Source organism: Psittacula echo (genome assembly GCF_963264785.1).
Source record: "Psittacula echo genome assembly, chromosome: 2".
NCBI classification, from domain to species: domain Eukaryota; kingdom Metazoa; phylum Chordata; class Aves; order Psittaciformes; family Psittacidae; genus Psittacula; species Psittacula echo.
Genome location: NC_137737.1, coordinates 7,798,807 through 7,815,504, shown reverse-complemented (window position 1 = coordinate 7,815,504; position 16,698 = coordinate 7,798,807). Strand labels below are relative to the sequence as shown.

At 41.6% G+C, this 16,698-nt stretch overlaps 1 protein-coding gene across 1 annotated transcript; it reads left to right on the top strand.

The window, feature by feature from the left end:
- Window positions 1-3,868: 3,868 nt before the first annotated feature.
- CCDC201 (coiled-coil domain containing 201) lies at window positions 3,869-5,448 on the top strand (the record flags this gene model as incomplete). Its single annotated transcript, XM_080610549.1, has 2 exons — window positions 3,869-4,417; window positions 5,362-5,448. 2 exons carry the CDS (start codon window positions 3,869-3,871, stop codon window positions 5,446-5,448), a joined length of 636 nt encoding a protein of 211 aa, XP_080466675.1.
- Window positions 5,449-16,698: the final 11,250 nt, after the last annotated feature.

The window sequence follows — 16,698 nt, the reverse complement described above, 5'->3', positions numbered from 1 at the left end:
AGTGGTGGCCTTGGTAGTGCTGGAGAATGGGTGGCCTTGATCACCTTAAAGGTCTTTTCTAGCATGGTTGATTCTGTGATTCTATGAGATGATGTCAGTTCCATTCAGACCCATCACAAAGGTGGGTCTCACACAGGTTCATGCTGTGCAGTGTTGTTTGCATCACTGCCTCACTGCGAGAGACTGTATTAAGTCCCACTGACACAGCAGGACAGTGCAAACATTGCGACACTCGGTCAAGACATCACTCTGCTCTGTGCTATATACAGAGCTGGCTTGCCAAGCCCTGCAAGGTACAGTATGGCTGACCTGGTGGGTTTGCTTACCACGCCACAAGGCCACTAGCTTGAAAATTAACTACTCACATTCAAAATGAGGTAAGGGCTGGTCTACCCTCTTCTGTGTTTATAAAGGACTGAGAATTTTGTCTCTTTTTTTTTTTCTTGCCCAGCCACATATATCTCAAAATAGTTTTTGTTGAGTACTCAAAATATTCCTGTAGGAACCTCCCCTGGGAGTTTAGGAAATAAATAGCTTATCCTGGACAGACTATTTATTTCCAAGATGTTTACTCGTGCAATCCATGTGATTGTAAAGTGCCTCCATTTCTCAAGCTCTCTTTCAGTTCCTTAGGGGCACATAATTTAAACCTAGCAACTTTCCCCATATACTGCCAGACTGTTATTCCTAAATATTGAACTGGTAGCTCCAATTCTCTATTCATACTGCAATTATTAATGCAGCAATAGAGGGTGGTTTATGATTAGGTTTGAAATGCTCAGACTCCCTGGAACCACAGGTTCAAATCCCGGAGAGATCAGCCCTTCACCCCTCTGTCTGCGCTAGAGGCACTCTACAACCTCAGGTCACCCGCATAAAGCCCCGACATTAGGTCTGTCTGATCAGATCAGCTTAGGTTTTGAATAAAGGTCCATAGGTCATGCTTTGTCCAAAGGGGCTACCCCGGTATTTGTGCACATGCTCCCTCAATGAGCAGTGTGATAGCAGCCATGCACTGCCACCCACCACAGAGCAGGCTTACAATTCAGCTTGCCTGGTGCAGTCCAGCTGCTTTTCGTCTGCTGACAAAAGCTACATTCCTCCACCTGAACCATGCCATTTCAGACCAGTGCAGTTCCCATCTAAGAGCTGGTATTTTGAAACCACTTGCTTCGAAATAAACTGGTTCCACTTCCATAGTTGTTAGCTGCAAACACCATGAAATTCAGACTGCAGTAAAATAACCTTCAGTTTATTCTCACTCCTCTTCAACAGAAGATTTTTTTCAGCACAGATTTAGTATTTGTTTCCTCATTTATATTTTGGGGTAGGAGAAGCAGTGAGAAAATAAAATCAGGATGGCAACAGATATACCCCATCAACATCCATCAATCCATCAACATACATCTCTCTTCTGACAGATCCTCAATCTGCCTTTAGCAGCCATGTGAGGCCAATTAACCACTTGATGTATTTTTGTCATTGAAATGGGCAGCAAGCAGCAGAGATTAAACAGCAATAAACATAGCACATAAATAAGTGGACCAGCCCATTTTTCTTATGATTACTTCATCATCTGTTTCTATTTAGTGATTTATTCAGTTAGCAGCTGAAAATCCTAAAAAGATGCTAAATGTGTGATTTAGAAGTCTCTGCAGCAAAGGCTGATGGGAGGCTCACAGGGCTATAAGAGGTGAAGCAGCGTCTTAAACCAAATCACCTGGGTTGTGGAGGAAGGTATCAGAGCCTGGTAGATCTGGTAAGCTTGTTTTCTTTTATAACTTTACAAGGTTACTTCAAGATGCATTCTCCACTGTAGATTCTGGCATTGTTTAGCAATTTGTCTTTCTCTGATGTTTTTTAGACTTCTTCCCTTCTTTATCTGTAGTGGCTTTATTACAACAACAGATGAGAACAAGTTTATTGCTTATATATAAATGTATCTCTAAAGCACAGAAAAGTGTGAAAGGAAAAAAAAAAAGCCAACTTCTTTTGTTATCCTGAGAAGTCTTGGCTGAAAGCATTCTTTAAAAACTAACTTTAAATAGAAAAATAGCTTTTAATTGACTGTCTAAACTTTAATGAGGAAGGGGATGGCATCAGAATGTATAGCTGAGAATGGGCTTGGAGGGGGGTGGTTGCAAACTCCTTCTTACTCCCTTTCTAAGTTCAGTCATGCAGGCTCTCTGCCAGTAAGTTTCTATGATAAAGACTAAAAGAAGTCAATCTGGCTGAACAGCAAAGGAAAAGGCAGCTTGTGTAAGCTGCTTATAATGTGTTACACAAGCTAGCACTGCTAAAGAGTGAGGGGAGGAATGTGTATCCAAGTAAAAGTGATGGTGGTTCTCCTTCACCCCCAGGAGAAGAAAATCACAAAGCGCCTGCCTTTTCCTATACACAAAAGTCAATGCTCTGCCTCTCTCCTCCTGTTCCTTAGAAACAAAAAGTGGCTGTGAAGCTCTGCGAAACTCAGGCTCTACACAGGTGCAAAGCATTGACATTGATTAGAGGAATTGAGAACTGGTGCTTTTTGTTTCAGCAGACATGTTCTCTCGTACCTCCTTCATTGTTGTCCTGTTGTCCCATTCCCCATCCCAAGCTGCCACCAAGGGCTTTGATCTACAGGGCTTAGAATATGGGCACTTAAAACACACTGCCTGGTTGATGAGCTTCATGTGGTCAACCTGCATGAAATATCTGAACTGCTGCATGAGAACAGAATTCAACAGTTACTAGAAGTACTTAACTGCTTGTCTAATTAAGATATTTATCTTAAGTGTACCTTAAACTAAATACATTTCTCTTGGGCTTCTCCATCTCTATGAAGGCAAGTTCCTTGTTGCTGGTAAATGGGTAGGGGGAAATGCTACTAACAAATCCAACCTTGCTATTGTTGTAAATTCACTTGAAAACAGACCTGCACAGAACACAGTTGCTTTAGGACTGAAGTTTAGGATCAGCATGACTAAGCCAAATGACAACTAAGAGGGAATGAGAGGCTTGTGAGCTCCCTCTTTACAAACTAAGAGAAACAAAATAGCAATTGAGTTGAGATGTTCGCTTGCATCCAGAACTTGTCCGCATGTCTCTCTAGAGCACCTAACATATTGCTATGCTATGGTAACCCCTCTGGCATCGAACAGTTTTCAGCTGCCTGCCCTGTGTTAACAGCTGCAACCCCAAAGTATATTTCTTTTGTATACCCGGAAGGAGAAAACACTGTCTTAATAGCAGCCTTCTAATATCTGAAGGGGGCCTACAGGGGTGCTGTAGAGGGACTCTTCATCAGGAACTGTAGCAATAGGACAAGGGGTGATGGGTTCAAACTTAAATAAGGGAAGTTCAGGTTAGATAGAAAGAAGTTCTTCCCTGTGAGGTTGGTGAGGCACAGGCACAGGGTGCCCAAAGAAGTTGTGAATGCTCCATCCTTGGCAGTGTTCAAGGCCAGGTTGGACAGAACCTTGAGCAACCTGGTCAAGTGTGAGGTGTCCCTGCCCATGGCAGGGGGGTGGAACTGCATGATCTTAAGTTCTTCTCCAACCCAAACCATTCTGTGATTCTATGTTGCAGTTAAGGTGGTATCTTTAAAAAAAATCTAGCATATGTGGAGCTCCACATGCAGAGGGCCGGGACAAAAGTAAATGCTGTCAATGTGTCAAGCTGTCTTCCAGTGTTGTTTTCAATATGGCTCTTCCAAACTCTTGAACAACACCAATCTATACAGAGGATAAATTCCATGTAAAGATAATAGTAAAATAGGAACACCTTGGATTTGGTTTTGTGGCAGCTGAATGCCTCGCATGACATGCTCTTTCTATGTGAGCAATGAATTTTCTCCTTTTCTTAAGGCAATTAACCTGATTTCAAGATGTCAGAGGAAGAAGATTCTATTCTGAACATTAAAAGATCTCTGAGAAAGAGATTGGTGAAACACAGCACTCCAGTGGATTCAATGCTTTCAGAATCAATGTCATCTCTTATGGAACTGACAAATCAGTCAATTGAGGGCCAAAGCTCCAGGAAGAGGATTTATGAATCTCCAGTGCCAAAATCAAATCTAAGTAGATCATTAGCTCAAGTATCAATGGCACGTGTTGAAGTGTATATCCCTCATACGTCCCCAAAAAGGCCTTCAACAGTGTTTGACTCACAAGAATCAAAGGAAGAGATAAGCCAAAGCTCTCGAGTTGCGTTTTCTAGGAGGAGGCTTTCTACAGTGTTGGCCTCTGGTGAATCAGATGAAGAGCCAAGTGACAAGGTCATGTCAAGCTCGGAAACTCAGGCTTCCACCAAAGCATCTGAGGAGGCTGCAGCAATTCCTGAGAGTGGACCTTCATGGCTTCTGACCGGAATACCAGGGATAAAAGATCTCCCAATAGTAAAGAAAAGAAAGAAGAAAGTTGATAAAGCTCTTGTGGTAATGGCTTTCCCTTTGTTATGGAGTAACTAAGCTGCACAGTTTTTTACCGATGCTGACTATACAAATCTTTCTAGTAATGTGGGCATATTCTAGTTACAGAACATCTCGGCAACTTACCAGTGAGAACATACATTTATGAATAGGGTCATAACCTGCTAGACTGTGGTATCCTTCCTAAATCACAGGCTAGATGGGATGCAGTCTTCCAGACTTGTACTTGCTTCAGTCTGTCAGACTGCATGACTAGTTGTGTATGCTAGTACAAAAGTACATGTTTAATACATTTTAATACATTGATACATTTTAACACATTAATCTTCTTTCTGTAGAAGAATCTTAAGAAAGGGAAGAAATCAGTTATTTGAATTCTCAAGTTTCTTAATATTGGCAAGTTAACTAAAACTGGAGAAACAAATGATCTACTTCTTTCCTTGCTTAATCCAAATCATAGTGCTTTATTGAAAAGAATGCCAGTTCTTGCCAATGGGGTCTTGTGTGCAGTCCTTTGATTAGTGAAGTGTTTCCTGGTGAAAGCTTAGATTAATAGACCTTATGCAGGTCTTTATTTTTCTGTTTCCTAGAGCACAAGAACTCAATTTCCTGGAACTTTCATTATTGGCAAGGGCCCTGTGGACAGCCCATAGAAAGGACAGGGAGGCAGCAGGATTAGATACTGAAGGCTGTCACATCAGCAAAGCCATCAGATTCTATTCTGGTTTGGTTTTTCCCCTGTACTGTATTGTTCATAGGTGTGTTGGAAACTCAGGAAAACTTGCCTGCTCTGACAGTAAAGGCTTCTTAGCTTAAGACAAAAGGAAAACTTCAGCCAAAATCCAGTTAGGTTCATAATGCCTTTGTATATGTTTCGTGTGTGTTTGTTTTCCAAAGTAGGTGACATCTGAATAAATTAGGTTGACTAAATATTTCCTTTTCTGTAACAGAGAAAGAAAGAAAGAGAATGGCTGCTCCGTCAACTTAAAAATATTGAGGAAGCAACTGACCATGAACTGACAATTGAAGAAGCTTGATTGAACTGGCATTGGTGCTATCACATCCAGCTGGTGGGAACAGCTGGTTCCAATAAATCACACACCTGACTAAGGTACCTGTTAGACTTCTTTCTTCCTTTTCAAAATGTTGTTGGTTGGTTGGTTTTTGCTGGTTGTTTTCTTTTTGCCTCTTGAATCTAGGAGGAGTCAGGTACAAATTAAGCGCCTCCACAGGAGAGCCAATGTTAATTTATAATGGCTAAAGGTTTGGAACAAAGGGAGGGAGAACTTTGTGTGAGAATCATTCTTCATCCTGCCACAGCTCTTCCTGACCATGCTGGTCTGTGTTGTGCTCCAATTTTTTAGGGTTGCTGATGTTCCTTAAGTGACAAAGTCCTAGTGGCCACATAGAGTGTAAACCTGGTTAGCCAAAGGAGAATCTCCTGAAGAGTAATCAAAGCTGATGCAATTGGGACTGGTTTTGCTGCTAGCTGAGGAGATGAGGAAATAGTGAGAGGCACTAAGGAGGGAGGCCACCCTCTCGAGATTACTAATTAATGACAGTTTGTTTTGAAGTTTTGGCTCTGTATGAGCTTGCGCTGGCCCAGGATTGTAAATGTACCTCACTGTTGCATTGGAGATCTTTAATGTTCAGCTGTGTGCTTGGAGGGGGTGTGTGTTTTCTGGTTTGGTTTGGAGCTGCTGCATGGAGGGGGAAAAAAGGTGTCTTGACAACTGTATTGGCAAAATGGCAGTTGGGCTCACAGCAGCTCTTTCTGAAGCACCAGTAGAAGTAAGTGATGCAAAAATCACAATGCTCAGCTCCTCCTGCTGACTGACACTTAATTTTTAGGCAGTTTAACAGTTGTAAGCAATCTATGGGCTGTCAGCTAAAGGGATCTGGAACAGTTTTACCATGCGCACACACCCATCCGTGCACTTATATGGCTCTAGCACATGTATTTTCCTGGCTATACTGGGTTTGCAGCTTGTCCCAGGTACTGTCTAATCATCCCTAAGGAGAGAAGTCCTTGAAAATTAAATATGGAGGTAAGGGAAGCTTTTGTATTTCCTTCTTACACATGAACTTGTAATATCTCATGTCTAAGATGGCAGAGAAGCAGAAGCATGGTCCAAGCCAACACTGAGACAGGCTAACCAATAGCAGCTGTGTTATGCTCAAAAATGTCAGAGTGCAGTTCCGGTTTTACAGCCTCTCTCAGGATTTAAAAGGGATTAGGATGTTTTTGCTAATGATTCCTGAAGTGAAATTCTTTGGAGTTGCTCAGAACAGCCTTATCCTCAGAACCTGGCTTTCTCTGGTTAGCTGGGCAGTGGGGCCATGTTGCCCCTCAGGTGACCAAGGCATGCTTGCTTCATTTGATGTTTAGTTAATGTTCTGGTGTTTGTTTGTGTGTGTGTGTTACCCAGGCTGCTTGTCTGGCCTCCACGGGTTCCTTTGGCAACCAGGGAGCTCCTGGCTGATGTAGATCCCAAGCTGCCTTTGAGATAAAATAGGCATAGTTGCAGATGTGCTGCTATTCCCCTTGAGCTTGCAGGCATTTCATCAGCATCTATGATTTGTGCCAGGGGCTGAACTAAGATCAGGCAAGTGCAAGGTTAGCGTAAAACCCTCCTCTACCCCTGGGACAAGCACAGATTAGTCTGTCCACATGACCCAATGTTTAATCTGAATGACCCAGTTCCTCTTGTTTATTTGTATCTTCCCAGTTGGCCAGTTCCACTTGTTACTTCTTCAGGCTTCTTCATACTGGTCTCAGAAAGTCTTGATATTGCTTCTGCTTTTCTCTTTCCCAGTCACCTCTTGAAGTCACTCCTTGCTCCTGCCTGAGCCCATCCAGTTCTTTAGTCTTCAAATGTCTCCATCTAAAGTCTGCTCCATTCTGGTCTCTAGTAACTTCCTTCCTTATAAGACACAAAAGTCTTCTGTCTTTCATGCCTGTTCTTCACTGCTGGATTCCTTGCCCATCTGATCAGATACCCTCCAATACCCAATGCCAGTCTTCTGCCAAAACTTGGACTTAGCTCATACCCCTAAGTGCCTTTGTCTACTTAGGTTCAAACCCTCCATGATTTCGGGCCAAGTGGAAAGGTCATTAAAGGCCAATTGGACCAAGTTACAGGCTTCAGCAGGCCAGGGATGTAGTTGCTGGGAAAGGTCCTGCTTGAGGCTACAACAAATGCAAGAAGAATCTGGGAATATGGCAGCTTAACATCTAAGAAGTCTTTGGGTTTGTGCCAAGTGCAACACAAAACTGCCTAAGATTCAGAACACAGTAATGCTGGGAAAGTTTTATGGGGATCAAGGCTGCTGCCCTGCCAAATTCAAGGAACTGGTTGGTACCAGCAAAATCCTAACGACTTTCCTTTGTGGAGGGGAACAACTTGCCTGGAGTGGTAACACGGAATTGACTTTGACTTTGTCTTTACAAGTCCTGAAGCTGTATTAGACAGATGTAAAAAAAAAAACTAAGGCTTTAAGGATTTTGGAGACGGCTTCTATTTCCTTTCTCTGGAATGTTAAAAAGAAATACAAAAGACTCTGTAGCATTTCTCTAGCGGGAATTTAGGTTCTTTGGAATTTGCAAGAGTCACAATATTGCTTTCATAGGCTTTCTTGAGAAAATATGAATAGAATTATTTGGTACTTCAGGAGTTTTCTGAAATATCTTATACTCTACATCAACAGTGTTTTTGTTAATTGTAGTTAGTTGCAGGTTAGAATACCAAAGGACTTCAATCAGACCTATATAGTATCAAGCTACATTCTATCCTTAGTGAATGATGCTCCCCAAGAAAGGTTTCTCTCAGATTTTTAAAAGCCAGGATGTTAGGGAATGTGAAACTACATGTATCAGACTACACATACAAAACTATCACTCCTATTACTGCACTTCACATGTAAGTATGCCCATAGGGACAAAGTGGAAAACAAAGAAACAAAAGCCTTGATATTTCTTTTATTTATGGGGTTTGCACTTGCATTTGCTTCTCCAGTAAACTCCTAAGTCTACTAGACCTTAAGTTTAATGATACAGTCAGTTTTCTGTTATAGATAGACATATACTTTGAAAAGAATAGGCTTTGAGAGAGGCATTCGTAGTACGCAATGTCAGTGTTGTTAATGTTCATCCTCTAGTGGCAACAATGGCAAATAAATGTTTAGTGCAACTCTCTTCATATGCAAAGTTCCTTTATGCATATTTATATTGCAATATCACTATGGTGTAAAAAATAAATCCAAACTAACAACTTACAGGGAGCTGTAGAGTCCAACACCTCCAAAAAACAGGCTTCTCTAATTATTAGTGACCTTAAATATGGATTACAGGGGCTGAGGCTAGGAAATATTAGGGACTATAGATGCTGCCTTCTGAGACGGTAACCCCCCAAGGTATCATGTTTTGTAAAATAAAGAGTCCTTTTTCTGCTTAGATGAATGTGAATCAGAGTTGCAACAGGTTCTTGAGCCTTGCACTTGTCCTGGCTTTGAAATGCAACTCTGAACATGTTTGTAAGTACCGAGGGTGCTCCTTTACGGCAGTGTTTTTCTTTTGGGAGCTGAGCTATGACCTTGACCTAGGGAACTGTTTTCAGTACACTTGTCCCTGAACGGATATTACACAATCTACCTGCTGATGGTGACTAAGCATGATGTTGGATGGAGAAGAACAAAAACACTATCAAGAACACAGGGAAGATACAGCGATGTCTTCACCCTGGATTTATGAGCTCGGCCTTGTTCCCACTGAAGCAATGGTAACACTCCTGTTGACAGAGCTGGGAGTGCTCTGCCCAGCTGCAGTGTTTCTGTAGGATGCCAGATTGAAGAGAAAAATGTTGAGCATGCATACTTAATATATTTGAGATTTTAGTAACAGAACTGGTAATGAAGTTATTTCTTTGCTGACCACAGCTGAACAATTTTAGGACAGACTAGAAGTGGAAAACTCTTAAATAAAACCAGATTTATTATTTTTGTTCAAAATCACAAGACGGTTATGTTCCCGCTGCAGACAAAGCCCAGAGTAATAAATCACACAGCGTGTCACTGACCTGTACTCCACTGTGTTTTGTTCTGTAATACAGACAAGCGCAGAAGTCTCCCTTAGCTCCATCTGCTATTGTAGTCCACAATGCCTATTAAAATAGCTTATTCGTCAGCACTTCTGACTTATTAGCAATAAATGAACAGCCATACTGAAGGTTTGACTGAGCCTGTTAGCACCTAGAAAAGTTGGATAAATTAAAGCTATTGAGTGATGTTTTAAAAACTAGATCTAGGCATTGATCTTAGAACCCCACCTCAGATGTAGCCTCCCACCCAAAAAACCCAACAAACTATTCACATCTGCTCAGTCCTTGCACTGGTAGGCAGTTACCTAAAGCCCCTGTATAGTGAATGTTGGCTTGATAGTGCAGTCAGACCCAAGGGACACGCAAACCCCATAGATCTTGGCAGTAGCTCCTGGTTTCCAGCCTCCTGGGTCTGCCCATGCATATGGTCTCAGAGTACTCTACACCAGTCCCTCTCCTCCACTTTGAAATGGGATTGTGTGCAGGAGATGCTCAGCAGACACCATCAGGCTGGAGGTGTTTCAGGAGCCTTTAGGTGTTCTGCCTTTAGTTTCAGTAGCCTATAGGATAAAAGTCTTGGAAGTGAGAGACTGCATTACAAAGCCCCTTCTCATCTGAGACAGGACCTTGAAACCAAGCATTCTAGCTCACAAAGCAGTAATCATCATCTCTAGACTTACAGTGGAGTCAGGGCTTTTAAGTCTTACTTTACTTAAGTATTCATTAAAAAAGGAGATTGAACTTGCATCACAGGTCAGTGACTCACTGTCTTGCTTCTGTGGTATTTTATTTTAGGGGGGGGGTTGTGGTTTTTTTCTGTTTTTATTAATTTTTACTGAAAAAATGGAAAGAAGAAGGAGGAAAACATCCTTTATTACACCTAGGGAACAAAAAAAGGAAAGTGAGCATATATTTTCTACTTCTTAGTGTTGCTACCATTTTGATCCTTTTGTTATCCTCCATTTCATCCTAGCTCTGCTTTCAGCTCTTCATGTCATTGAAGGTTTGACCGCTGTAGTGACCATCTTCTACTGGCATATACTGTAAGCTTCCTGAATCTTACATCTCCTAAAGAGGAGATGCCAGCAATGGAAGGGGGAAAAGAAACATCTCATATTCTAGGATAGGAGAGCAAAAATTCTCTTCCTAGAAATGGAATAATCCAACTTTCTAGTATGGAAAGGCGATGTGAATTTAGGAAAGAAAGTATGGGCAGCAGCAAATCTACTGGGAGAGTAACTGGATCCAGAAAGGCAGTTACAAGATGTCTAATGAGTAAAATGGGTTTCAAAGTTTACTTCCCAGCCAAGGGAGCACCAAGCAATTTATTGCATCATGCAGTATGCAATTAAATCCAATTGGTGCTGCGTTAGAGTATTCATACAAAGAAGATGGATGCTTTAACACTTGTTGCTCCTCTCTAAGAAGAAAAGGACCCTACAGACAAAACCTCAAAATCTGCACAAATCGTAGCTCAACAACAAAAACAAACTTTGCCACCATGGGAGGGGAAACCATTACAATTAGACAGAAGGCTTACAATTGTAATAAACCCCTTTTAATTACAACACATATGCTAATGTGGATACATGTTCTAATTGTAACTGTGCTAGAGGGAAGAAAGAAGGGGTGGAATTGGGATGGTGGAGGAAGAAGTGCTGTATGGCACCCTGAGTGTCCCTGGCTGGCTGAGAAAAAGTACACAGAGACTGTAGATTGGAAATGATACTACAAAGGCTATGATGCAAGGATACAAATCAATAGTGTATCCTGACCTTAGCTAGTATATTCAGTACCAGGCGTGGCTTTCTGGCCACAGCTGGGTGATGGTAACAATTGTTAAAGAAAACAAAACACAGAGCAAAGCCCTTACATAAGACCAGCAAAATGAGAAGACCAAGATGACTGCATTTGGAGAAGAGATGAATAAGGCAAGCAAAAAATGCCATTGCAGGCTCATGACACCTAACAGATCAGTTGGCCATTCCTGTTTCTCAGAATTAGTGGACTTAAAAGTAAATAAGACTTGAACAGATAATTTGAGTTCAAGCATGTATTGTGTGCATATATATGCATATATCAAGTATATATAAATGTACATTGCATGTAATGTATGCAGAACATGTTATCACTGGATAGATAGCTTTGAGACTGAGAAAACTATCAGATTGGGGCATGGGGGAAGTGCTATATATGAATATGTAGAAAATTACATTATAAAGAAGGTGGTGTTGTTGGGGGTGATTGTTATTTTTGTCATGTTGACCATGTCATGGTCAAGCAGCTGCTGATCATGATAACAGCGACAACAGAAATGAAGCTAACATCTTATTCGGTATTTATACCAAAACTCAGTTAATTGGATTTCATGAGGGAAAAGCTCTTGAGATGTCTAAAAAATCTTCTCTGTGTCTGTCTTGGTTTTTACAACTGACCCATCATCACCAAGCTGTGGGTCACGGTAAGATTATTTTCCATGTGGCTTTGCTGCAGAAGGCAAAATCATAGAATCACAGAATGGTTTGGGTTGGAAAGGTCCTTAAGATCATCCAGTTCCAACCCCCTGCCATGGGCAGGGACACCTCACTCTAGACCATGTCACCCAAGGCTCTGTTCAATCTGGCCTTGAGCGTTGCCAGGGATGGGGCATTTACAGCTTTGCTGGGCAACCTGTTCCAGCACCCACCCTCACAATGAAGAACTTCTTCCTTATATCTAACCTGAACTTCCCCTGCTTCAGTTTAAACCCATCATCTCTTCTCCTATCGCTACAGTCCCTGTAGTCCCTTGTCCCTCTCCAGCATCCTTGTAGCCCCCTTCAGACACTGGAAGCTGCTATGAGGTCTCCACGCAGCTTCTCTTCTCCAGGCTGAACAGCCCTGTCTTTGTATGGGAGGTGCTTCAGCTCTTGATCATATTCAAAATCATGGTGATTTACTGAATACAGCCAAATACCTATCTGTAAAGAGAGGCACTCTTCTTTCACCTGTAACAAAGTGCTCTGACAATCTAATCTTGGCTTTTTGTTTTGTTTCATTATACATAAATTATATTGATTTTTTTGTTTTAATGTAGTAACTCTGTGTGATCTCTGTGTTTGATGGCAGAGATTATTGATACAGTATGTCAGGAAAAGCTTTGTGTGACATTCAATCTTATCTCCAGTGTGATTTTGATATAACAACAGGTTAGATTAACCCCTCCATGTCCCTATCTGCAAAGTGTCCTCTCCTTCAAGAAGCCTTAAAGCTGCTAACAAGTACAGTTAGCAGCTTCACTTTTCTCTAAAGTGCTTGATAAGGTGTATGTGCCCCAGAGTAAATGCCACACAGGGCAACCTGCCTGAATGAGGGTGTTGTGTCCCACCATTACTGTCTTCATGCTGTTCTCCTACCTCTTCCCCCAGAAAGCACGCCCTGTGCCCCCCCACACACTGAAAGGTTCAGGGGTCCCAAGCAGAGGCCAGCACTTCTGATCATCTTTGTTCCTTTGGACAGTGTGACCTTGCCTATACTTCACTGTGGATCCCCTGCAAAGAGTTTGAAATAGTAAATGCATGTAAATGAAGGCTGCAGTGAGCATCAAAAGCTTTCACACTTGATAATTATCAGCCACTAATTCAATGGTGGCGATGCTGATAGCTCAGGCAACCCTGAATCTCAGCAGTAGCTTACTTGGTTTCAGCTCTCCATGCAAGCATCAAACTCTCTAGAGCTGACTGAAGTCCCAGAGTCCTATCTCTCTCCTCTGGGGATAGAGTAGAGGCTCTGACAAAAAAAAGCACTCTTGGTAGTACTAGCAACATTATTAACTAATGATTAGCAGTAATGATCTTGCTGAAATCAGAAATGCCCAAGACAAAAGGCAGGGACAGATTTCCTGGCAAAAAGCAGCCGGGCAAACTGTTTTATTTTTGTAAGAACCAGTGCAGAAGGGAATAACCTAAATGTGGAAAACAGTTGTAAATGACGGAGAGAAATGTGCCCTCCTGTTCTAACAGCATGCCATTTTGCTGAGAATTTCAAGCTGCTGTCTTCTGCTCTGCCTGCAGCCCAGCCCATGCTCTTGTAGCAGGACAGGTCAGGCATGGACCCCTTTGCTTACTGTGTTCTTGGCCCCTATGTCTTATTCCTACTTTTATCAGCATTTTTAGAAGCATGAAAAGATGAAAGAGTGGCATTTTAACAGCCAGCTCGTGGAAGTGAAATGCCTCCGAAGAAAAGAGTGGGAATTTGAAACATCAGCATTTCCATCATTTTTTGGGTTAGCAACAAGCTCCTTTAAAAATCCAGCCTCTATACTGTGAAAGAGAATAGCCACTGTTGCATTTCATGAGGTATAAACCAAATCACATTAGTTCTTGTTGGCTGTTGTTCCATGGACACTCTTCCCCTATGCTGTGCAACTGGCTGTGACTGAGATGCCCCTGGTCTGAGCCTGGATCTCATTTTTATTCTGTCAGTACTGCCTACTTTTCTCCCTCCTGCACGTGGAAAGCCTTGTTCCTGGAAAGCCATGTATTAGTTTAGGGAGGAAAGGGGAGTTTTGTGTGTATCCTGGCTTTTAACCCATGTAACAGACTCAAGAGATTAAGGTAAACAGTAGCCTTCTGTTACTTTGTCGAACAGTAACATTTCATTCTTCATATGAGATGCTTTAATATGTATTTGAAAGTCCTATGACATTTAAGTTGCTTTTAGAGTAAATCTCCGGGGAATTTGCCTTTCTTTTATCAACATAAGACAGCAACCAATTAAGAAAGTAAAGCTGATGGTGGTTAAGGCTGGAGACTCATGCCATCAGTGCCTACAGCCCTGGGGGACTGTAAAGGGCACATTTATTGGTTAGCAGTGCCCTTTTCTGTTTCTGGGCCCAAAGAGACACAGTGGCTGAAGAACACAAAGAGATTTAAATAGCTTATGCTAGTTTAGGTGCCTGGAGCCAGTGCTAAAGGGATCATTTACATTTTTCAAAGTCCCTGCTAAGCTATAGCTCACTCTGGTAGGCACTAAGTAGCCTTTATTTCTATGGCTGGTCCTAGGGAATACCCCTACTTGAGCTTAGCAATGCTGACTACAGCAGAACGGGTCAAGAGAAGGTTTCTTGTATTAACTCTGCACAGGAACTCCCTCCCACTCTGCAGCGTGATTTCAGCTTTGTTATACCACAGTAAGTCAAAGCTTTTCTGGATTATTTCTCCAGCTAGGCAAATTCACACTTGTGCCACCACTGCATGGAGCAGTTGGTAGTCATCCAACCATGGCCTGTGGTAGCATGACTAAAGGACTTTAAACTGTCTTGCCAGAAGAGCTTTATAGTTCTTAGAAAATAATTATCTGGCTGGTTTATGCATGCACAACGTTGTGAACAAGGTGTTTTACCCAGTGCCCAAACATTTTGGGTGCCACCAAGGAAATAAATGACTTTTTCCTCTCTTTTTATGAACCCGATGACCTATGATTTGATGCAGGAAGTCCATAGGCTTCCCTAGTTAGACTTGCCACAAGACAACCTCTCATTGGTCTTCTCCCCTTAGGGTTTCTGCAGTTTCAATTTTAGGTATTTCTAAAATATTTTTCACATTCTAGTCAAATTAATTTGTAGGGAAAGAAATAGCAACAGTGAGTCTGCGAAGGTTGCTGCAATATAAACTTGGAACACTTTGTTTTCTGCATCCAGAATCTGATTCTGAAAGTCATGCTTACCCAACCAGTACAGAAAAATAATACCTAGCAGGCATATACATCATTGCTTCAAAGCAGCAACAATCAATCAATAAATGCTTGATCACATTATTCATCAATAACGTAAGCACTGTCAATGACTTGGATAAAAAAAATCTACATCCGTAGAGCTGAAATAAAGCATTTTTGATAGGTTATAAATCACAGACAAGGAACTAGGTGTTTTGTATTTCTGTCATAGCTGTTTCTCTTCATATGCTTGATGCCATGCATGTGTGTGTATCACACAGTAGTTTTTGATGTTAAACTTACAATTCAGGATCAGTTTCTTACCTAAAGAAAAATAATTAGGGTATTCCATGGTTGTTTGGGGGTTTTTCAAACATAAGCAGAGAAGCAGTCCCAGTAGGAAATCATTTGGCAAGTCACTTGAATTTTTAGTGATTGGAGGATAAAGATCACTTTTACACAAACTTCTATAGAACTTTGTGTTCTATGAGTCACTCCACGTGGCTTTAGAGAAAAAAATAGCAAATCCCAAACTTTAACATGCAAAATGAGGCCACTGGCTAAGGATAATTGAGAAACCAATAAGAGAAATCTTGTAGAAAAGTAACCCTTGCCTGGGATTCATGCAGTGTCTTTTGACGAGCGTTTCAAATTGGGGGACGAGAGCTGGAACATAACTTTACGTTGTGAAGGTTTTTAACCTCCTGACTCTTATCTGTTTGTGTTCTTTAAAGCAATGTCAAGGTCAGAGATGGAGATTGGTGGATGAGTTGTAGTATTACATCAAACAGAGCCTACATAAACATATACACTACTTTCACTTCATCAGTGTCCCATGGCCTATACAAAAGCATTGCCTTGTCAATTAATACTGCCCTAAGTTATTGTAACCTGCTCTAATGTATGTTCATTACACTTATATAAATGAAATATGAAGGTACTGATTTTTATAGGTCTAACTCTTGTGCAGAAGAACATCCGCTCACAAAGCCTGCTTTAGCCAAATCTTAGGTTTCCTGAGTTTGACTGTACAAAATTCAGCAAGGGAAGAAGTGCAGGGCCATCATTTAAAGTTGACCTTCAAAATTGTTTATAATCTACAGGGTTTTTTGCTTCTCTTTTTGCTTATCTGGGTAAGCTGGAAAAAATCTGGCTTCTAAAAGGCTGCCAGTTGTTAGGAGTTGCCTGGGAAGTGCCAGCTGCCCAGCAGCAAGGGAAGATCTGCTCACGGCCTGAAAACATGCTGGCGCTTTGGAAGAATGAGATTCTTCTGAAACTAATGGAAGTTGTGTGGTGCAGGCCTGTCCATCAGATGAGGACTCTGTTCTTTCATGAGGTGTCCTTCTTCATTTGGTTACTTAAAACTGATGGTGATGATAAGTTAAAAAGTCTTTTTGGAAGGGGTTTCCTCTCAGTTCACGTCCTTTTTGTTTAAAGACAGAAGAACTGCAGGCAGGACTGTGGCACTCACTCTGGAGTACAGCCATTCCAGGGGCAA